The sequence below is a fragment of the Prunus dulcis genome, chromosome 1 (genome assembly GCF_902201215.1).
Source record: "Prunus dulcis chromosome 1, ALMONDv2, whole genome shotgun sequence".
NCBI lineage: Eukaryota > Viridiplantae > Streptophyta > Magnoliopsida > Rosales > Rosaceae > Prunus > Prunus dulcis.
Window position 1 is genome coordinate 19,298,317 of NC_047650.1, and position 24,231 is coordinate 19,322,547.

The 24,231-nt window shown below is 39.0% G+C and overlaps 1 protein-coding gene across 4 annotated transcripts; it reads left to right on the forward strand.

Annotated features, from left to right (window-relative positions):
* The first annotated feature begins 16,726 nt into the window (after positions 1–16,726).
* LOC117616403 lies at positions 16,727–22,984 on the forward strand. 4 transcript variants are annotated; one of them, XM_034345711.1, is made up of 6 exons: positions 16,727–16,835; positions 17,279–17,772; positions 19,942–20,252; positions 20,368–20,424; positions 20,693–21,174; positions 22,319–22,984. In XM_034345711.1, the coding sequence occupies exons 2-6, from the start codon at positions 17,357–17,359 to the stop codon at positions 22,628–22,630; spliced, it is 1,578 nt and encodes a 525-aa protein (XP_034201602.1). In that variant the 5' UTR covers positions 16,727–16,835; positions 17,279–17,356; the 3' UTR covers positions 22,631–22,984. The 4 variants fall into 4 exon arrangements, with proteins under 4 accessions (XP_034201602.1, XP_034201605.1, XP_034201604.1 ...); XM_034345714.1 differs by having other exon boundaries at positions 22,353–22,984; XM_034345713.1 differs by having other exon boundaries at positions 20,705–21,174.
* Positions 22,985–24,231: the final 1,247 nt, after the last annotated feature.

A 24,231-nucleotide genomic window follows, 5' to 3' on the forward strand; every position in this document is an offset into this window, starting at 1 on the left:
ATGTTCCGATTCAATCACTTAAAGTTTGCATTTTACGATAACCGTTCGATCGTGTGATCGTGAGAGATCCGATGTCAGTTTCGGACCAAACTTACAGGACGTATATCATAGGCCTTGTGGAACCGTTAGAAATTTTCAAATTGTAAACCATGAGTCTTCCGAGGTAGTTTCACCCTTCAAAAATTAAGTAGGATAACCTTGTAAACGAGTGTTGATTTCTAATTGTAGGGTACAGTATTTTATGGAATTTGTGTGAAAACAAGTGTTGATTTCTATTTAAGTTGTTTTAGGATCTTTATGAAATTTATGCTTATGTGCATGATCGTTAGTTTAAAAATAACATAAATTCCATTGATTAAATTACGTTGCATTCTACTATCGACTTGTATCGCTAAATTATGAATATCTCTATTATTAGTTTGGATATTTGAGAATTTCATTCGGAATACGGATTATATATGTTGAGTACCATCCCGCAGATACTAGACTTCCCATACGTGGCGTTGGAAATTTTCCGGCGTATTGGAAGAATATGTGATTATCTAGTCTCACACGTGGCATTGAAATATTCCGGCGTGTGAGACACTTCCCATACGTGACGTTGAAAATTTTCCGACATATGGGAAGAACATATGATTATCTAGTCTCATACGTGGCGTTGGAAATTTTTTGGCGTATGGGAAGATTATGTGATTATCTGGTCTCACACATGGCGTTGGAATATCCCGGCATGTGAGACACTTCCCATACATGGCGTTGGAAATTTTCCAACATATAGGAAGAACATATGATTATTAGGTCTCACACGTGGCGTTGGAATATTCCGACGTGTGAGACACTTCCCATACGTGGTGTTGGAAATTTTTCGACGTATGGGAAGAACATGAGATTACTAGGTCTCACACGTGGCGTTGGAATATTCTGGCGTGTGAGACATTATGATTATGTTATTAGCTCCTCACACGTGGCGTTGGATTATCCGGTGTGTGATAAAAGATCTGTATACTTGGGTATCGTTATTTTACTACGTGTGGTGTTGGATCTTCAGGCATGTAGTAAAATAATAGGGAGATGAATAGAGGATTATTATACTATGTTGGGAAAGTTTGATTTTTGAAAAGGATTATGTTTGGTATGAGGTGATTTTAAGAAAAAGGAAAAAGGATAATACTAGAATTTACTACTTTGTATTGCTGTAATTGTTTGTACGTTATTGGAACTGGGATTCTTGTCGGAAGAACTACGTGTGGCTTGATCTCTCAAAAGAGGTACATAGGTTGCCTGGGGTCTTACCCGGGTGCAGCCGCGAAATAAACTATATTTAAAAAGGTTTGATCGATTCTGAGTATGTGAATGGATTTTAACGTGGCTGTTTTGATTATGTTGGTACGTGGCTGTTTTGATTATGTTGGTACGCCTGAAGCTCAATTTAAACTTGAGCAAGATTAAATGTTTGCTTGCTTCTCAGTTATCACTTGATTGTATTTTATTAAATAGTGTACGTGGTCTCGACCTGTCTGAGGTCCTTTTTGGAATAAATGTTTGATTTTAGGGTTGATAATATGGTATAATGGGCCGAGACCCCTGGGACTATTGGTGATAATTCATAGATGGTAGTTGTTGTATTGCTAGTCATGCTGCCTTGATTTATTTGAAGGCTGGAAGCCTAGTTTGTAAACTGCTTGAAGGTTAACTTGTGCATGCTGCCAGTTGTGGATATTAATTGTATATTTTTTTTAACAGGTTGAAAATTTGGGAAATGCTCAATTTACAGAGGAGGCTCTACCGAAATTTCAGCAGAAAGTCTCATATCCTTCTTCCTTATTTTTGAAAAAGAGGTTATAGTTTCAAAAGTGAGCCCGGCATCGATGTGATGTCGGGAATTCCACAGGATTCATCCCGGGTTTCGAGTAATTCGGGGCAGGTCCTGTCACTCAAAGATGAACAACATAGTCCCAAGACATCTATGATGTCTTAGGTCTAAGGATTTAGTTTGCACCATTGCGATCTATGAGTTCTAGTTTGACAAGTGAGTAAAGACTTTCATTCTAGAACTTATGTATTTAATCGTATTCAATGTACACTCGTTCTCCTGCAAGCACCTACACACATATCTTGGTGTCACTACACTCAATGACTTGAGGACCTCCTCATTCCCTACATTTTTAGAAGATATTGTATGCACTGGTCATGGCGGAATATTAATGCCCAATTGATATTCCTACGACCAAAAACTTTTTAGGATATGACTAGGGACCATGATAAGTCTCAATGTATGCAATCTCATTACTACATAGTTCTCATGTCCACTTTCATATTCCTAGGACTATAGTTGTTTTACATTCTTAATATAGAATAATCATGATTTTGAAAATAACTAATGAATAACTTAATTAGTCAGTGCAAAAGATGTGATGAACATTAATTATCACATAATTAGTTGGCTTTAAGGACATACTACTAACATGTTGAGCTAAGATTAAAAAAAGTTCAATTGTTTGCTTTGGGAATCTAGTATATAATTCTACTAATTGAAAATCTATTACATAATTCAATACATCAATATGATAATAATGCTCAAATGTAAGAGAATCCTTTTGTTGACCAGAACGACCTCTACCCATTTTATGATGGGCACTCATATCAGGTACATTAATGTCATGCTGTTCACAAAATAATCGCACACTCTTGATAAAATCATTCCAACCGTTAATTCTCAACTCGTCATGTAACAACCCGATCCTAAATCAATTTTTAATTTTTAATTTATTCTGGGAAAATACTATTTTGCCCTTAGAATATTTTATGAGGGTTAAAGTTGACTTTTTGATCAGGAAGGAATTTGGGAATTTTAGTTGTATCGCTGCGTAGAGCACGTCAAGCCGAGTCCGTAGTCATGTAATGGGCTCAGATTGGAGTTGTAACGAAAAAATTGCAATAAAAAATGTCTCAGTGGCATAACCATAAATAACTCGAAGTTCGTTTTCGAAAAATCAGAAAACCCTTTTTTTCTCTCTCTCTCTCTCTCTCTCTCTCTCTCTCTTTCTCTCTCTCTCTCTCTTTGATTCATGGCCATCCGGCCACGGCAGGATGTAAGGCCGGTCACATTCGAACCAACTCGACGTCCCAGTCAAGCTGCACCCAAAATTCCTGCGAGAAACCTCAAATTCCTGCCATGATTTTGACTGGTTTTTTTCTCCGGTTGTACCCGATGACGCCACGGCCTTTTCGACGAGCTCCTATGTCGAATCAGGTATGTTTTTGAACCCTCTCTACAAGCCCTAGCTGTCTGTTGGGTAGGAATTGCACGATTGTAGTGTTTTGGGATTTGATTTCAAACCTAGGTTTTGGCCGGATTTCAAAGTGAAATTCCGGCCGGTTGAAGTCCAAATTGGACCTCTCCATAGTTGGATAAAATATTCTACTCGTTGAGTAGTATCTATAGTTGGGAAGGTGGCCCTTGATTTTGAAGTATTCCAACGAACAATATCGCTTTGGACACTCACGTGATGCCGGCACGTGTGGCGGCTCGTGGGTACTATAGCAGAGGGGCATTGTGTCCAAGTGCAATTCCCTAGTTGTCACGATACGTAGGTGTGCTCATATTTCAATTTGGATATCGTTTGAGTCTCAAACGGATTTCGCCTATTGTGCGATTTCCGGGTTTGATATGCTTGGACTGTTAGATCGAACCCAAATTCCTGTATGTTGTACCTTGTATTTTCAGGATCGTGTTGGATTCGACGGATTATGAATCGGAGTCCCGGATACTTCGAAATTGACAACCTTATGGTTATGTTTACAATAACCGCCCGATTGTGCGATCGTGAGCAATCCGACTGTCCGATCGAGACTGAACTCTCGGGACATGTGTCCTAAGCATATTGGAACCTTTAGGAACTCTCGGATCAGAATTTGGAGGTCGTGGACTCCACGAGGTCCCGGGTTGACTTTTTTGGGACTTTATCACTTTTTGAGTCCCGGATCTTTTCTAGACTATTCTAAACATGAGAAAAGTTTATGTGGGCATAGGAATGACCTTAAAGTTAATGCACGCAAATTTAGGAGCCAGGGGTCAAGGTTTTTCATTAAAGATTATATTGAGAATTTTATTAATAAAATATTATGATGGTTTAATCAGGCACTTGGGCACAGGCAGACCCGCAGAAGGGATCTTCCAAAGGTCTAGCTAACTCGGACCAGCAGTGAGTGGACTTTTGTTTTCATCAATGAATTTATGCAATTCAATTTCATTATTTGATATTGAATAAGTATTAAATAGCTAGAGTTTTCTAGCATATTTTGCTGAGGTTAAATGTTTTATTTATATGATGTCGAGTTGAGAACGTTTAAAGAATATGGAAAATAAGAATTTCAGAGAACTATCAAATGGGATGGCAGCAGAGTTTTAAGATAAAAAGAATTCGTTTTATTTATTCCAGACCTTCCAGAAATATATATTTTCTTAAATCACCCTAGGTACCCAAATATAATAAATGTTTCCTTCCGTATTTCAGTTGCTTTTAGATAAATTGGTTGCATTCGATTAGGTCAGCATGTTTGACAGTTGCCCCACGAGTCCTAGGGGTACCCAGACCGTGCGAAGCGAGGAATGCGGATCAGGCTGGCTAAATGTCCCTTGAATCTTGCGAGGATTAAGGCTCCGGTCGACTTTATTTTATCGAGACCTGCAAGGACGTGTCACAAATGTGAGATGAGGAATTGACAGTTAATTGTGGGATTAAACGGAAATAAAGGAATTGACGGAAATAAAATGAGTACGCCTAGGTGGTAGACTAAATTTCATTTTGAATGTCTACAGCGGAAGGATGTTTTGAATAAGCGTGTGAGTGGATGTCTAAATATAGATATGAATACGTGATTTCTGTACGAATATAGATAAAGAACTTGTTTAAGTTTTTGCAACTGTTTTTACAGTAAGGTTATTACGTTCATAGTTAGTTTCAAAACTTTATTTTTGGTCCACTCATGTTTTTCAATATTTTGTGCCCCCAGGCAGTAGGCATGCACCAGTGAGCCCCCACCGAGCAGATTCCACCTTATGTTTCACCCTTTCCCTATGTAGGGTTTTCTATATAATTGAGTTATACTTGTAAATTAATCTGTTTAGTTGCTCTGGTGTTGCCCTAGGATTCAAATTTAACTGTTGGAATATAAATATATGCATGCTGGCAGTTGGGAATATACATATATGTTTGTCTAATAGGTGGAAATTTTGGGAACTAATCAAATTACAGGGGAGACTTTGTCGAATTTTCGGTAGAAGTCGGGCCTAAAATAATCAGAGAATTTGAATAGATCGGCAATTTAGTCATTTGTGCCCGGCATCTGCCAGGTGTTGGACACGCACATGGTTCGGCTCGGATTCCCAAGTGGAATTTGGGTCGGGTCCTGTCACGTGAACAAGATTCAAAGCACTTACAATGTCTTGAGATTTCAAACAAAAGTAAGGCAAAAGCAAATTCAAATGACATCATAGCAATATAAATACTCTCATCTTCCCCATGAAATTTTAAGTTAGGTCCATTATGACCTATTTGGTCTAGAAGTGTCTTAGTTGCACCTATTTGGTCCCCCAGTGACTTCCGTAACATCTTCAACTAACACATGGTCATGGCCGTTGGCGGTGGCTTGGCAGGGGCCATTTTGTTCTTGTTGAGCGATCGGAACATTTTGTGACTAAGTATTCATAGGAAGTGAACCAGCCATGCTTGTCTCTGATTCCGACTGAAGTCTAGATTCTTCAAATTCTTGATCTCTTCTATGATGCCCCCCTAGTGTTTACGACCATACAAAACCTAGTGGTCCCACTAGGCATGCCAAATTATGTTTTCCTCTTTTCGGCCGGAACTGCAAACGAAATGAACTTTTGGTCCTTTTCTTTTGAGTGCGGGGCGTGCCACCACCAAGCCACGAATTTGGGCACCTCTTCTTGGCCTAGGTTCTTTCACTTCCTCGGGCTCGAGGATTGTTAGGCTTCGTATGAATGTTTTAGTGATTTTTACGTTTTTAACGTAAAGACAAGAAGTAAAGTGCGATAAAATAAATCAAAGTGATAAATAAAGCACGAATGAAACAAAAGCGATAAGAATGGTAAACTAAATTAAACTTAATGAAAGTGCGATAACAATGAAAAGTAAAGCAATTAAAATAAACTTGAATTTAAAAGACAAGAAAATGTAAATTGAACAAGAATTTAAACTTACACTAGGAAATGGAAGAACTTGCTACACTAGGTGCTTGAAAAATCAAATCCTAAATCTAAGAAAAGAAAAGTGCTAGACGAAAAATAAGTTTGTCTGTATGATGATGTTTGTCTTCTGCCTTCGTTTAGTGAAGTTTATATAGGGCATCTGTTGGCCCATGGGCTGGCCATTGAATGGCCAAATGTCAACTCTTTTAAAATTTCTTTTCTTTCGAGGCCCCCATAAATCCATGGAATTGCATTGATGGAGATATTCTAATATGCTTGATTCTTTCTTGCTTTGGAACATTCTGAATTATTATCAACCTCCATGATTTCTTTCCTTGTGAGGCCTTCGTCACATGCATATAATCCTCCGGAAATCCTAGGCTTGAATCGGTGGCTTGGGCTTGGACCTCCGAGCTCTCTTAAATTGCCACCCATTTTTATTACATATAATATATAATAAAACTCTCATGTTCCAATTGCCCAAAATCCTTCAATCCAACCCCATGAGACAAAGAGATTTCAACCTAAAGAACATCTAGCCCAGCCGCATCTTTGCAAAGCTCCAAAGCTTCAGCCTAAAAAACCCCAAAGCTCCAGTTGCGAAAAACCCCAAGGCGCAACCATTCCGACCGCATCTCGGTTTTCAACTCCATCCGGGTGCAAAGCCTCAGCAAATCTGGCAGCAAAACTCCAGTAGATCCGATCCCATCTCTCAAGCCCCAGCTGCAAAAAAAACCCCAAGATCCCAGCCGCCAAAAACCTTGGACACCGGCTGCCAAATCCAGCCTCAATTCCGATTGGGTTTTGCCTTCAAGCTTCGTCGGGCTACAAAGAGAGTGCAACCCGGATTGCTCCAGCCTAGCCATCATGCTTCATTGTCACAGCCGTAACTCAAGTCTCTAGCCCGGTCACAATCAAGAGCAGCCCGTCCGCCAAGCTTCTTCAATCCGGCAACCAAGGTTCAACAATCTGGACACCTTCGAGCTTCCAGCCATGCTCTAACTTAGTCCAGCCACTTTTCCAGCCACCAAAACCCGATCGCAACAACCTTGGGCGTGGGCCGGAAAAGCCCAGTCGCATCAGGCCGTGTCTCTAGCTTCCAGAGCCGCCGACTCTTAGTTCTCAGCCACATTTGAATGTAGCCTGGCTGCCAAGCTCCAAGGTCTTCCAACTGCATTCAGGCCTCGAGCTCCGGCCGCTATTTTTCTCAAGCCCAGTCAGCCTTTATTCTTCTCAAAATCGTCCAGCTGCTTTTCTCAAGCCCGCCCAACTACTTTTCTCCACCTTGGCGTCTTCGAGAGGTGCCCGGGTTGGGTGAATTTTCACCATCCCAAAACGAACTATATTTGCTCAATTGGGAGGATGACTCGTCTCAAGTTATTCGTGTAGGTGACACCAACATAAGCGTATGAGTGTTTGCTAGAGAGTGAGTACATTGAACGTAATCAATCAAGAAATTTGGTATGAAAAGTTTACTTACATGTTGAACAAGACTTCTAAGTTATAATAACGCAAAATTAATCCATAGACATGAAGCTCCATGGTTGCCTTATGAATTCATCGTTGATTTTAACTTATATCATATCTTCGAACACGATCCGGGAATTGACTTAAGACATCTTCGGGATTCTCGATTGATTCATAAGAGCATGTGAGTGTATAACATGGGATCTTAACTCTCAGTAAAGAGAGAACACTCTAAGGATGTGTTTGGTTCTGATATTCCACATTTGATAAGTCCATACATGCGAAATGGTTGCCTGACACATGAGAAAATAGGAGGAAAATGAAACCCTACACCATCCTTGGGTTCCATTTTCCCTTTGCATGGAAAACTAATGCCAGCATTAAATGCACTTTTTCATAACCATTTTATCCCCACTAACAATTTTAAATTCACTTGTTTAGTTCATATTTTTATATGGGTATAATTGGAAAATTAAGCCAACTTTGTCTTACATTCCTACACAAACCAAACATCAAAAAGGAAATAAAGTGGTATTTTCTGGTTACTTTCTTAACATTACCAAACATGGGAATCTTCTATTTCCCATCCCTTGGAAAAAGACATGGTAAATAATTTCTCATCAAATCCTTTCTGTGAACCAAACAGGGCCTTAGATGTGATACGAAATTTTTTGGACAGAGTAGTGAGCTTGATTAAGGAAGATGTTTCTAATCACGCTCAAATGAATCATATAAGTCGTGAATCATCATAATATGGGTTTGACATGAATTTTGATAGGACCCAACCCAAATTTCAGTTTGGTATCTGTGTCGAACCCTATGCGTATCCAACACTTGTTAGGTGCTGGACACACTTGACCAAATTTCCCTTTAAACTAAAACTCAAAAAAAAAAAAAAAATTAAGGTTTGACTTCTGCAGAAAAATCGGTAGAGTCTCCCCAGTAAATTGCCCGTTTCCCAATAATTTACACATGTACAAAATGCAATTCTTATATCCATAAGCGTTCAACATACACAATGTTAGAACACACACAATCCAATAGCAAATCTATGTGGTCTCAAGCCTTACAGAAATCCTAGGGCAATATCAGAGCCTACTAATTAATTTAATTTACAAAAATAGTACAAATACAGTAGGATATCCTACATAATGGGAGTGGATGAGTGGTGAGTGATGAATGCCCGGTGGTGGTGCTCCTGTACTCGATTATTGCTTGGGGGCGCAAAACATTAAAAGCGTGAGTGGACAAAAGAAAGTTTTGGAAAATATAATACAACATACTAAACCCACCGTTAAAACAAGCTGAAAATTCATTTAATCCATGTTTTATATTCGTACAAAAATCAAGCATGCATATTTATATTCATATAACCATTCATACATTCAATCAATTCATTAAAACCATTTGAAAGCATTGAAAAATAATAATTCTTTTCCACCTAGGTGTACCCTTCATAAATCCATCAATTCCATGATTTTTCTATTTATTTCCTACATTATATCGTCAATTCCAAGTGTCACATAAGCGACATCTCCTCGCAGAACTCGAAAACACAAAGTTAACCCGAATTCCTCTCAGAACTCAGGAGACACTTGGTCAACATGACCCGCATTCCTCGCTCCTCACGGTCTGGGTATTCCTAGGACTCGTGGGGCAACTGTCAAACGCGTACTGACTCAACCGAAGGCAACTAGGATGTCTGTGGACATCAATATATCCGAAGGCAACATTTTGGGTACCTATGGTGGTTTAAAAAACCTTTCCTGGAAAATTATAATATTGTTTCTCACTCAATCCTGAAATCCTATTACCATTTCATTTTCTAACTTCCAAGCCATTCACATTTAATCATAACACGATTTTATTAAAGCATTTGAATTCAAACTGTATGCTTGGAAAGCTAAAACCATAAGTAATTCATTCATGATCAATTAATAAAACTTTTACTGCATAAAATTCATTTATAAAACAAACGTCCACTCACTTTGCGTCCGAGCTCGCCTAACCCTTTGAGGGTCCTTCCTACGGGTTTGGTGGAGCTTAAGTGATTAAAATATTTAATTAATAAAATAGCTCAACCGCAAATATTTAATCAAACCCTGACCCCCGGCCTTAAAGTGCGTGTCCGTAACTTAAGCAAGTTCCTAGGCCCATTTTCAACAGTAGTGAGAGTTGGAATGCTTTAAAGAGACCCGAGATTAAATATACGATTAAGTTCTTATATTGGTCAACCCGGTCCTCCATGGGGTCCAAGACCTCCGATTAATAATCTGAAAGTTCCTACGGATTCAACAAAATTTACTAAACATGTCCTGCAAGTTTGGTCCAGATCGAGCGGTCAGATCGTTCTCAATTGCAAGATCAGACGATCACCATTTTATGTAATTTTTGAAATATTGATTCGGAGTATCTGGGACTCCGAGTCTCTGTTTGTGAGTTCCTACACAATCCTAGAGGTTCCTAGATTAACATATTTGGAAATGGAGTCGATCTAACGGTCCGAACATATCGAACCTGGACATCGCCTAATATGTAAAAATCCATTCGACCGTCAAACGATAACCAAATTCAAATTCGAGCATACCGTCGTGCTTGGGATGACATGGGAACCATTTTAGGACCAAATGGGCCACCCAACCTCAGCCTACGAGCCGCCACACACGCCGGCAGGGCTTAGGTGGCTTGAGAAATTTCCGACGGTGGAAATTTCTCAAATCACCCAACAATATCTATACCTATGTGATCAAGGCAACTAGGGGAGCAACTTTTATAACTGGCCGACCTCCAATTTAGCTTGGAATTGCCGAAAGACACTGCCAAAGTCGGACAAAATTTAGGTTTCTAATGAACACTCACGGCTCCAAATTGATCCAAACCAACTATCAAAACAGCTAGAACATGAAAAATGGATGAAGAAGCATACCTCAATCGTCGGATTCCGTTGTTGGAATCGTCGAAAACGGCTACAAAAAAAAATCGAGATTTTTTCCCTCGTTCCAGTCGCTTCACGGCTCGAAATCAGGTCTGGAAATTTAGTGGGTCGTGTAAAGGAGATGGAGAGGAGCGTTTTACAAGTTATGGCATCGCGTTTGGTGGCCGAACGGCGCCGGAATAGTCGTCGAAAGAGGCGGTTTCGTCGCCGAAGAGAGCAAGAGGAGAGAAAAGTCAAGAGAGAGAGAGAGAGAGAAGGCTGACTGGTTTTTAAAAAATCAGACTTCGAAATATTTATGATTGTGCCACTGCACTTCCGTTGATCGTAATTTCTTTGTTAAAACTCTGATTTGAGCCCACTAGGCGTCTACAAACTCGTATTGAAGCACTGTACGCAACGATGATACTCAAATCCCCAAATTCTTTCCAGAACAAAAATTCAATTTTAAACCCATTAAAATACTCTTGGGGTGAAAATGTCTTTTATTGGAATAATTTAAGAATTAAATATTAATTTAGGAACGGAATATCACAAATTTCATATCCTATTAATGTGAATAAAGAGTATGAGGAAAAGAGAATGATCATATTACTTTGTAATCCTAATTGAATAGTTATCCTTACACATTCTATTTAGTTTGGGTAACCATGATGTGATGCTAGACGTCACTCATGTTTTATAGAAGCCATAATAAGAACCTGAAAGTTGTGGAAAGAGAAGTCGAAAGTAAAGCCAGATAATAAACCTAGAATGAAGGAATGAAAATAAAGAATAAAACAAAGAAGTAGTTTGTCTAATGTGTTGAGAGGTCATCATCTTTATTGATCCCTGTTATTTATAGAGTTATCACGACCTAGGAGTTCGGCCATTAATTGGCTAATAATCAATGACGTCAGAAAGAAACCTTCCTTATTGGTATATGTTCCTCCTAAGTCTCTAGGATTTGATTCCGGCCGAGCTCCCCGCCTTGAATTTCCATTCATTCATTTTCATTATATTCTTAATTGACTTTAATTCTCTAGCTTACTTATGTATCCTGAAAGTTTTTGGCCCCTCCGTTTTAACTTCGGGCTCTGATACATAACTTGAGTTGAAATGATAATCTACTATTGGGGTGGGCACAATCCGGTTTTCCCCTCGAATTGGAATCAAAATCGGAACATACACAAGGTAAGAATCGAACCAAACCAAACCTATGCAGTTCCAGTTCTATTCAACTTGATTTTAGGGTTTTAGCCTAAGTTGACTTTTTGGGTCAATACGTTTTTTTTCCAACTTGGTTCGGTTTGGTTTATTAGTTCAGATTCCCATTTCCTATCTACTCTCTAGACCTTTGATTTGGGGTGGCCGAATTGCAACCAGGCCCAAATTCTAGTATATTAGAAACTTTAAGGTTCTATTAAAAAAGCAATTACGGGTCTATGAAAAAAAAAGGCTAACGACAAAAGACTCCCTAAAGGTTTGGTGTCATTCTCGATATGGCACTGAGATTTGAATTTCATCAATTTACACCCCAGTGTTTTCAAATCTGACCAATTTAAGCCTTCCGTTAAGTTGACTAAAGTTGACCGTTTGGTCAGATGTTAACTGATGACGTGTCCATTGTGGGACCCACCTATTAACCAATCCCTAAATTTTTTATATATAAAATAACATAAAATTTAAAAATAAAAATAAAAAGCTTAAAAGACCCAACCACTTCCCTCCCAATAACCCAACGCCCTCCCCCGCCGAGTTCCCCACCCCCTCTCGAACCAACCCCAACTCTCTCTCTCTCTCTCTCTCTCTCTCTCTGTGCACAGTCAAAAAGCCATGAAAAAAACTAGAAATATGCCCAATGACAGACTCAAGCCAGCACCTTTCTTCACTGGTGGAACAAATCCTCCCCCAACTCAACACCTTCTCAAGTTTCGGGTCCCTGTAGATGATTCCAAGCATGTGGAGGTATTCTAAGGCCACCAGAACTTCTGCAACATAAAAGCTAGAAAGCTTTACCACCAAAATTTTCGATTAGAAAATTAAAGAAAATCTAGATTGAAGACAACTTTGCAGAGAGATAAAGCAGACAAGATTATAACATCTCATGATCTCATCTGAGTTGTAAGCACAAGAATACAAAAAACCAAAAAATAGAGGACCTAGTTAAATTTGATTTTATTCTTTTTTTGAAAATAAAAAATCAAGTAGAAAGAGAATGATGCAATTCAATATCTGAGAAAAATGGAGGAATATTCAAAATTTTCGATCTTGGCTCTGTGGACCTTCTTCTTCAATGCCAGAACCTTTTGTTGACGAATTTCCTGGCGTAAAAGCACGAGGAAGATGAACACCCACGATCTTGATGGGCGAGACTAGAACCGGCACCTCTAAAGGTGCAAAGGTAGATGGTGTAATATCCCAAAACAAAATATCCAACAAAAAAAAAACAAAAACAAAAACAAAAACAAAATATCTAAAAGTAGGATTAATATCTTCTAGCAAAAAGACAATTTTGCCCTCGCATTATTTAATAGAGAAAAGGTGACTTTTTGATCGGGAAAGAATTTGGTAATTCCTGTTACACCGTTATGTAGACTACGGCGAAACGAGTCCGTAGACACGGAGTAGACCCGAATCGGAGTTGTAACGAAGAAAATACGGTCAAAATACCGCGAAGGGCAAAACGGTAATTTAAAAAAAGTCAGATTTTTTTATCCCTTTCTCTCTCTCTCTCTCTCTCTCTCTCTCTCTCTCCAGCGCGACCAACCGTGCTGCTTCTCTCCTTCACGACGCCACAGCCGCCACCACGGACCGGCTCGATCTCCGGCGTAGGCATGGTTGGACTCGTCTCATCGCCGCCGTTCTCCCCCGACCTGTCGCCGCCTCAGGGCCGCCTGGAACTGGCCGAAAAATCAAGTTTTCCGACCGGTTTTCACCCAAACTTCATCTCCTTCGATCTCCTTCGTTTCTCAAACAAATCGTTCGAGTAAGGTATGGATTCTCACCTATTTTTCGTGCTCTAACTGATGGTTGGCTGGGTTTTGATCGATTTTCGCTCTAGAACACTCGATTTTCGAATTGAAAATCGGCCGAACTTCGGCCACCGTGATCTGCCATTTTCGGCCACTTTTTGGGGTATATCCAAGAACAAAAGTGACTCCAAATAGGGTGTTTTACCTAGGATAGGAGTTTGGAGTCTTGGTTCTGAGATTTTTCGGCCACCCGGTATCGCTTTGGACACCCAAACTGCCCGCGCGTGTGGCGGCGCGTGGGTGAGGGTGGTGAAGTGACTCTCGATTCGGAGTCCGTTTGAGCCCCAAACGGATTTTCCATATCGCGCGATCCTTGGGTGCAATGTCGTCAAATCTTTGGATCACACTGATTTTTGGATATGTCGTACTACATGATTCCAGGGTCGTGTAGGATTCGACAGATTGTGAATCGGAGTCCCGGATACTCCGAAATCGCTAACCCTGGGGCTAGGGTTTGAATTTTAAGCGATAACGCGATTTTGGCCAATCCGACCGTCCGTTTCGGACAAAACTTGCGGAACATGGTTCCTTCTCTATGAAGAACCTTCAGAGAAGCCCAAATTGACCCTCGGAGACCGTGGACCCCACGGGTCCCTGATCGGCCGGTCGGGCAGCTTATCGCTTAATGAGGCTTCGGGTCTCTTAAAGCCGTTCTAATTGTCTGAAAAGTTAAAGTGGGCATATGAGTAACTCTAAAACGAGTGCACGTATTTCTAGGAGCCGGGGCCGGGTATTTAATTTAATTCTGTTATTGAACAGTTTTATTAATTTGTTATCCTTGGTTAATCAGGCAGCAGAGGCCAGACTGAGCCCAGAATGGACCTTCAAGAGGTCCAGCTAGCTCGGACCGCCTGTGAGTGGACTTTCTTTCATAACTGATTTTATATAAATAAGCTATATAGATGATTTATACGGATGAATTACATAAATGATTTTATATTGATTTTATATAAATAAGTTTTTATAAATGAGTTTATTTGAATAAATTTCTTTATTTGATCTTGAGTAAGTTTTATTATGGTTCCGAACATGATTAGTATAGTAATAGTTCTATAAGTCTGTGCTGCTTATTTACAAGTTATAGAAACAGAGTTTGAGGTTGGAATCAGATGAGACAGCAGCACAATTTGAGATTTACAGTTATTAATCAGATATTTTTCTAAAGGAATTTATTTCAAAACCACCACGTACCCATTTTTAATTGGTGATTACCCTCAGACGGACCGATGTCTACGGACATCCAGTCTGTTTATAGTTCAGTCAGTGCACTTGATTTTGCCTCACGAGTTTCAGGGACGCTCGGACCGTGAGTGCCAGGATTTGCGGCTCGGCAGACTTGGTGTCCCTAGACCTGCCAGGATTTGCGGCTCGGCTGACTCTGTGTCCCCGAGACCTGCCAGGATTGCGAATCAGGCTGACTGCGGTCCCCTGTATCTTGCCAGAGCTGCTCGAGTTGACTTGGTGTCATCGGGACCTGCCGGCGAATCAGGCTGACCATAGTCCCCTGATTTCGCCAGTTTGCGGCTCGGGTAGACTGCGTGACGCCCGAGACCTGCCAGGGGAATTGACGGATATTTCTGGGTACATTTAGGTGGTAGTTTTAAAAGGATTTTGAGCATTTTTATGCAGCTATTGCTTTCAGTTATTTTATATCAGATTTCTCGATATCTGTGCATGTTTTATATCTTTACATGGTTGTTCAGTTATTCAAGTGTATTTATAACTATATTTATCCATGTTTATTTGAATACCTCGTATTTGGCCTAAAGTTGAACCATAGATTTAAGTCCCGAATTATTTTAAGCGGGGGTTATTATGTTCTAAATTGTTTTCACAAACATTATTTTTGTCCACTCACATTTTTCCAACTTGTTTTCGCCCCCAGGCCGTAGAAGTGCGCAGGAACCACCACCGGGCCACTCTTAGCTTCCGCATCGCCAAGAAACGTAGGATTTGATTGAAAAAGTTCTTGAAATCTTGTAAATTAATAGAAAAGGCTCTGATATCTAGTTTTAGTGGAAAGCTTGAACTGGTGAATGATTGTTTGGATGCATTTCTGGCTGTTGGGTAAATTTATTTGCTTATTTAACAGGTGAAAAATTGGGGGTTTAGTCAAAATACAGGGGAGACTCTGCCGAATTTTTGGCAGAAGTCCAAAGAAAGTTTTAATAGTAACTGTAGCAGGAATGGTTAAATGGTCATTCGTGCCCGACAGTTGCCAAGTGTCGGACACGCACAGGACTTGGTTCGAATCCCAAAGCGAAATTAGGATCGGGTCCTGTCAGATGGTGCCAATGTAGCCAGCACCGATGCTACGGAGGAGGGAAGGGGTTGGGGTTGATGCGAGAGGAGGTGGGGAACTGGCAGGGGGTGGTGATGGGGGCGCTGGGTTGTTGGGTAGGGAATGAGTTGGGTTTTTTATAAAGATTTTTCTCGCGATCCTAATGGGCGGGACTGGAACTAGTGCCTCTGAGGGTGCAGAGGTAGACGGTGTCGATGCCGTCTGAACTGATGCGGCGGAGGAAAGGGGCTGGGGTTGGACATAGAGGGGGTGGGGAACTGGTCGCTTGGTGTGGTGAGGGCGCTAGGTTTTCTAAAGCTTTTTTTTAAGATATATTTTTTTTAATATTATTTTATATTAATTTTTTTTGGGATTGGTTAGTAAGTGAGTCTCACAATGGACACGCCATCAATTAACATCTGACCAAACGGTCAATTTAATGGAAGGCGTAAATTGGTCAGATTTGAAAACATTGGGATGTAAATTTATGAAATTCAAATCACAGGACCCATATCGAGAATCACCCCAAACCTTTAAGAAGTCTTTTGTCAACCCAAAAAAAAAAAGATTCCTGAAAAATTAAACGCAACAAAAAGAAGACTTACGAATATGCCAGAACAAAGGGGGATTTGGCACAATGAGGGTGTACAAATGGAACAACGGAATATAAAGAAATTATTCTTTCATGGCAAATAGCGCCAATGAGAAATTGAGAATGAGCCGCATATGATGTCATCAGGTTATGTTTGCTGCCTGCGAAGGAGGGTCACACGTGTTAACAAAAGCGGGAAGCGTACTTTAACTCGGGGAAGAGCCAATTTGTTTTTATTTTTGTGTTTAGGTTTTTATAACGTTACACACTCTTCTTTCACTCTCTGCTTTTGCTCTCCCCGGCCGCCACAGCTCCTCAGCTCCACACTCTCACTGGTACTCTTTCTTTCTTTCCCTACTTCTCTTTGCATCTCAATTGCCCTATGCATACTCACATATATGTATGCATTGCGTTAATATATAGATACATACATGCCGAATTGTATTCACATATCTACATCTTCAATTGGAGAAGAAGCTGCATGTTTTCTGTGTCCACCATAAAGTTTATTTTATCTTTTCCTTCTAATTCATACTTTGTAATTTCTCAAAGAAGGAAAAGAAAAAAAAAAAAAAAATCTTTAAGGCATGATACTGATCAAAGTTGTTGTTTCATGACTTGGAGCTATTCACTGTACAAAACTTAATAACCCCAATTCTTAATTTTTAAGATTCTAACGTTCCACATTGATTTTTGGGGTAAACTTGAATTTTATTTTTATTTTTATTTCTTGCTTTAAGAACCCAGCAGGCTGCTAGCATGAATTTGTCTATTCTAGTTTCAGGAAAACATTAAAGGAATCTTTTTGAAGCATCAGTAATCAATAAAACAGAGCTGATAATTGAAACCTCCTGGTATGGCTCCTGCCCAACCATTCACGGAGATTGACCAAGACTGTAGACCATCTATCAATGCAAAAGTAGAACTTGATACAGAAAACAGGAGTTCCTTACCAAACTCGGCTGCGGAGGGTTTAGGGTGCATGAAAAACTGTGAGGACACAGCCATTAGGATGAATGGAGAAGATAAGGTTTCAATGTGCACTTCGGATGTGGACGTTGATATAATTGAATGCAGAAATAATCATAACAGCAGCCTACAGGCTGAAACTGAGGACCCCGATGCAACTGAATATTCAAGCTCATTTGCTGACACTATGTCTGACACTGAGAATTTTTCCGGATTTAGTGAAGGAGAAGTGCAGTCTCAGTTTTTTGCGGACAATGGTTTGGCATCTGATTTTGATGCATTTAGTAGTCCTTTTCAAATGAGGTACGTGCATTGTTCTTTGGCTGCATGTTTAATCATTTTAGTTTATTGTTTTTTTTCCTGTAAATGAAAATTCTAATGTTATACCCTGGTTGTTCCCTATTTAGTTTATATTAAGCTGTGATTTCTATTTATACCTTGCTATGTATGCATGAGAAACCTATTTCAGTGAAGCTTTGGCACTCTTTCTATTCTGTGCAAGTGTAGCAGATATACAGCATTACTTGCTTTGTTTCGATTCTTTTAGTAGCATGATAGGAGGATCTATTTGTATTAATTTGGTCTGAGAGTTAAGAGGGCATAAGTAACTGTGCTTACACTCAAACAAACAGAAGCATATCTACTTTCATTAAGGATTGATATCTATGTTGATGTACATCATTGGCATAAAGATGGAGGCATTTCTAATTATTAAAGTTATTGTTTCTCTTCTACTTTTGTAGGATTGTTGTCGCTATCTCCATGCCTAATTAAATTGATTGGTGTCACATTGTTGTAGGGCATTGCTTTGTACAGCAGATGGTTATTTTATTACAATATAATGACAGAGTTCTTGTGTGCAAGATGACAGAGCTAGAAGCTAATGCTTTTGTTGTGTTTTTTTTGTTGGGGGGGGGGTGTTGTTTGTTGTTTGGGGTTTTATATATAAGAGAGGGAGAGGCGTAGTGGCCTTAAACAGAAATCTCTTGGAGGAGAAAATGACATTTTCTGTTTCCAATTACTTGGGTGTAAAATGACATTTTCTGTTTCCAATTACTTGGGTGTAGTTTTATGGTTTGATTTTTTTGTCGTCTATATATTTATGTTAAGTTTAGACTTAATCAGACAAATCTAAACATGCAACTTTTAGCAATAAATAAGGTTAATTATTTTGGATAATTTTTGGAAAGTAAATATAAATAGTCGGTGTGAGGGAAAACCATCTTGATTTAGTATGTTTGGTTAACTTTTGGAACAATCTAAACTTGAAACTTTTACCATTAAAAACTTGTTATTTCATCCCTTTTAAGTAACACTTGCCTCAGTATCAAACAAAAAATCTCGTTTGAGAATGCATGATTATTGTATCGATGGCCATACTGAGCAGAAATTGTACTGTCAAACATACACTAGGTCCTTTGGCTGTGAATTCTTTCTTTTTATTTTTATTTGTTAGTTTTGCTCATGTATAGTTAACATTCAAATATTTAATTATTGTTTGTTTGTTTTTTTTTTTTTTTGGTTGAAGATTATTGTTTGTAAATGTAAAGAAAGCCAACAAGGTATTGTTGGACAGTAGAAAATTTGTTAGTTTCAGATCAGAATATATATCTAATACTTATACTTTTCTGGGGTACCATATTAGACCAGGAAACTCTTCAGTTTATGTACACTGAAAATTGATTTGTGTATTTCTGTTGGTGTCCTTATCATGAATAGTTTTGTCTTTCTTGTGGTCAGTAAAATGATTCAGAATTCAGATCATGTCTGGTCTAAGGTTTCATTTACCATTTCATAAGAATGCAAGAACAGTGGGTGAAGGATTTTTCAATCGCTCTTTCAGAAATATTCTTCCCAAGTGAGATATATGCTCTGTATGCTACTGTGGAAAGAAAAATTTACCAAAAAAATGTGAAGAAAATATCCAAACGTACAAATATTATATACATATATATTCCCCTTCTATTGAGGGATCCTTCAAATAATTTTATTTGAGGGACACCCTTTAGGGTACCCCATGAATTTTTTTTCAACGATCCAAACGATCTATTTTTTAGGTCTTCATTCATAGATCATCCTTGCAAAAAATTAGACAAATCGGAAACTGTTTCGATATCCAGTTGTGTCCTACAAAATCAATGAACACGATGCTTCAAGAAAGTACTAAAATTTCAATAATTCAATTGAGTGGTCAAATGATATTGGATTTAAGTGATTTTTTGTAGAGATGATCTTTGAATGAGTATCTACAAAATAGACGGTTTGAATTAGTGAAATACAATACGGAGTGGGCCCTACAATGGTGTCCCTCGAATAAGCTTATTTGAGGGATCCCTCAACTGAAGCTCCCTGTATATATATATAATTTAAACAGAGTTTATGATTCTTGTTTGACATCTTTTTTTCTGGATGTGCTCAGAAATAGTATTTGAGTTCACTTATATATTCCAACTGCCTTTGTTTCTAATTCAGGAAGAAGAAATTGACAAATCACTGGAGGGACTTTATACGCCCTATAATGTGGCGCTGCAAATGGATGGAATTGAGAATTAAAGAAATTGAATCACAAGCATTAAAATATTCCAGAGAGCTTGCAATAGCAGATCAAAGAAAACATTCAGGATTTGACCAATTTACTTTGGAAGAATTTGGCTCAAAGTCAGTGCCGTTTTCTAGTCAATGCCGCAGACAAAAAGCTATGAAGAGGAGGAAGCGCAAGAGAGTTGAAGAGACAACTGATATAGCATCATATATGTCACATCATAATGTCTTTTCCTATCTTGGTTGGAGCTCCTTCTTTAAACTAATACACTGTCATTTTGCTCATTTACTTTCCTTCATAAATTAAATTCCCACTCCCACAATGATGTTTTGACCTAGCATTGTTATGTATTGCAGAAAATAAGAGATCCGATCCTGATAGTACTTCTGTGGCTGATGAATTTAGTAATGCAGGTATTATTCTTACTATTTGTTGTTTCTTCCTTATTGCCTGGATTGCATGGGTATGTTTTTATTTGTATCAGTGCTTGCATATGTACAATATCTGTAGGACCCTTCATTCTTGTCAATCTAAGTCAAACCAGCTTGCAGCATTTTATTTCCTCATTATGTTGTGATACTTGCGTCTAGTTTTTTATTTTATTTATTGATATGTCCAAACATCTTTTTTTCCCTTAAGATTGACTCTGAAAAACTCATTTTATTATTGTTGTGGGGGTAGTAATAATCACAGAGCAGAGTGCTGATTACAATGATAAACTCAGCACTGGTGATGACTGGTCGTTCTTTGAGTTCCGAGATGGTGATAAGTCCTTGGAGCATGTCCTCTGGAAAATTGAGACTGTGCACTCTCGGGTTCACAAGATGAAGAATCAAATCGATGTGGTAATGTCCAAGAATGCTTGTAGGTTTTCTTCCTCCGAAAATTTAAGCCTTCTTGTACCTTGTGACGCTCCAACAAGCTCTGCCCATAGTCCAGCATTTTCTGCTGGCAATGGAGACACAATCTCTGCTGGAGCTATATATACTTCAACTCAACATATATCAGAGTACAATCTCGGAGATATGGTAATGCCTGAAAATGCAGTGTCAAGTTTCGGGGAGGCAATCGTTGTTCCTGATATAATTGAAAGCACTGTAGGACTACTGTCTGCCATTGATGTCACCTTCCATCAGCCACAGTTTGGAGACTCAAGCGAAGATGTAAGTTTTCCCTACAGAACATAACCTTTTATTCCAGAATCTCGATTTTGACCTTTACATAACTGTTCCACTGAATTTCAAATAATTACATGAAATATGTTGGAAAAACATCTTTCTACTATGCAACAAATATGGTAGGATTGACATGCTAGATGTCATGTATTCCACAATTCCGCATAATGACTGTCTTAAGCTTGATTGAGATACTTTTACATTTGCATTGCCTTTTTCCATATTCTCAGTGATCAGTTCCCTTGAGGCCTTTCACAAAATTTCCTTGGGCAATGCTGAAAATTGCAAATTTTTCTTTTCATATAGTTATTTTTCGAAGACCAAATAACAAAGTTTCCCCCTGTAGTTTGCTAGGGTTTCCACTGTTTTCCTTGTAGTTCCAATATACTCCACTTATCTGATATTGCAACTCAAGGATAATTTTAATTAACTGTCTCTTTTTCATTATCTTGACCAATTTTATGTCACTCAAGGGTATTCACCTTTCATTGTTCCATTTATTTTTTGGTCATGTTCACCAATAATACCCTTGTACTTCCCAAAAGATAGGCGCAAAATTGGACAAGATAACCAAAAAAGGACGAAACCATAAAGTTGTCCTTGAATTGCAACATCTGGTAAGTACAGGGGTATGATTGCCAAGATTGGAACTAAAGGGACAAATACAAGGACGAATTATGTCATAACTAAAACAGCCTCTGTAAGATAATACCAGCCTTTTAGGGAAGTATCTTTAGTAAATATGGTAATACCAGCCTCTAGAAGATAATAATTAAAACGGTTAAATTACAATATTCTACATGCTGGCTCTTGTAAAGCTAGGTTGATTTTGATTTTGTAGGCAGGATTGGCACCTGGAAGGTGGTTTTTTTTTTTTTTCCCTCTATTGGATATCAGCTCAATTTCCTTTGCTGATTTTTCATATTCATCTTTAGTGCTGTTTACATATATGTGATGATTTGTTTATAAGTACACTTAGTAGTAATATATAGATTCCATTAATTACTTCTTGTTCTCTGCTTGACTAGAATCGAATGCAGGACTTGTGTCATGTCTTTTCCATCCTTAGCCCCTAATCTTTGGGCAAGGCTATTTGATTACCTTATTGTAGATGTAATGTTATAATTTACAGATTGTGGATAATGTCCTGATTCCTAATGAGGCAGCTGAAGGAGAAAAGCACACTTTCGAATTGATAAGCGACCAACCTAAAGAGACTCATGAGCAATCAGACAAAGGCATACAAGAAGAAGGTCCTTTTCCAACTCCATCATCAGAACCTGATCCGTTGGTAGATGCATCTGTTCCTCAGGAGCAATCTACTCTAGAATCATGTTTAGCTTCAGATGTGAATTTTCCTAGAAACAAGAGAAAGAGAGGAGAGCGAAGAGCTGGTTCAGTTGTTTGGAGCAAGAAATGCTCGGGCGAGCCTGATAGCTTATGAGTTACATTTCCTTGAGTAATGCTGGTTCGTGAAACTACAGAGACATTTCCTATTCTTTTCTCACATAAGTGGATGCAAATGTTTGTCTACAGTCATGGTGAATCAGCATTTGTTGTATATAGGGAAATGGTTCCAGTCCAAAAGTCATGTAGTCCTTTGCGGTGCTACCGCATACGCAGTCCATAACACAGTCCACAAGTCGTGTATTAGTTCTCTTAATTTTGTGGGAAAAGATTAGTGTAGTCTGACAACTGATGTAGAACTGGCATTTTCAAAGTGACGAGTTGGTCATCAATTTGCTGTTCCATTGAACAAAAATAGACGTCTGAAACCATAAAATTTTCTTTTTTTGCACAATTTTTTGTGAGGATATCGATGTTAAGCAACGTTTTTAGTTATTACAGTGCTTATGACATAAAGTCTTTCCTTTGCCCCAAAAAAAGAGGGGAAAAAAAACACTAAAGCTTATTAGTTATGGAATCATTTTGTTGCGTTGGGATTTGATTATAGAAGGGCCCTGACCACCTCTACCACGATATTATGGTGAAGCCTCCACCACCAAATCTCAACCCCTCTCCACAATACACAAAAACTAGCTTTTCCTCATCACCAGGTCATTCTCGACCCAACCCAATCTGACCATACCTTAGAGCACTTCTACTCATTTGTCATGGCAAAGTGCAAGGGCAAGGCAAGGGCTGTTACTATTCACGTGAATAGTAGTAGTCCTTGCAAAAGGCTTGTGGTATTTCCACCCATTGTCATGGCAACCTAAAGGCAACCACTATTCACATGAGATGTGAGGAGAGGAATTTGTATAGAGTTTTGGTGTGGGGAAGTGAAGAATATGACTAAGTATTTTGAAAAAAAAATTAGAAATTTTTAGTATTTTTTTTTTATAGATTTTATAGATTTTTTGTTGTTGTTGCTGACGTCAACAAACCAGGCAACAGCTCAGGCTGTTTTAACCTTTGAGTTGGCTCGGTTTGCTGGGACCCATGCGCTTCCCGGGCTATAGATGCCCACTAGAACATCAAACTGGGGCTTGGGCCCCCTATTGCCCGGGTTGGGTGGCATCGCTGGAAGTGCTCTTACCACTTTAGATAATTTCCCATAAACGAACGTGGTCGGGTCCTACAAGGACCACTAGACCAAGACACTTGGTGAAAACTAACGACCATCCCATAAAAAATAAAAAATAAAACACCTTTGTTTTATTTAGGTATCAGAGCCGTAAGTGTTGAAGAGTTAGTCTAAGTCTGCAACTCATCCAACCCAAGTGGCTGGTTTAGGTTTTCTGAGTTGTAAGTTTTCAGTTTCTTCTCTTGCTACTTCTGGTCTTTCAGTTTACCTGTCCTTCTCTCTCTTGGTGTCCGAATCGTAAGACCCATTCCAAACAATAAGTCACAGGGAGGCCTGAGCGGTAGTGGCATTAGTAGGAGGGCGAGAGAACTTTAGGTATCCTGTTATCCCATGAAGTCAGTCTTAGGAGTTTTTGTTCACTTTCTTCTTTAGAAGTCCAACCCCAGAACCTTGAGTAAAATGAGTCGCTTATTTAGAACAAATTCTTGCAATTCTAGCAGCCCTAGAGCCAATAGTTG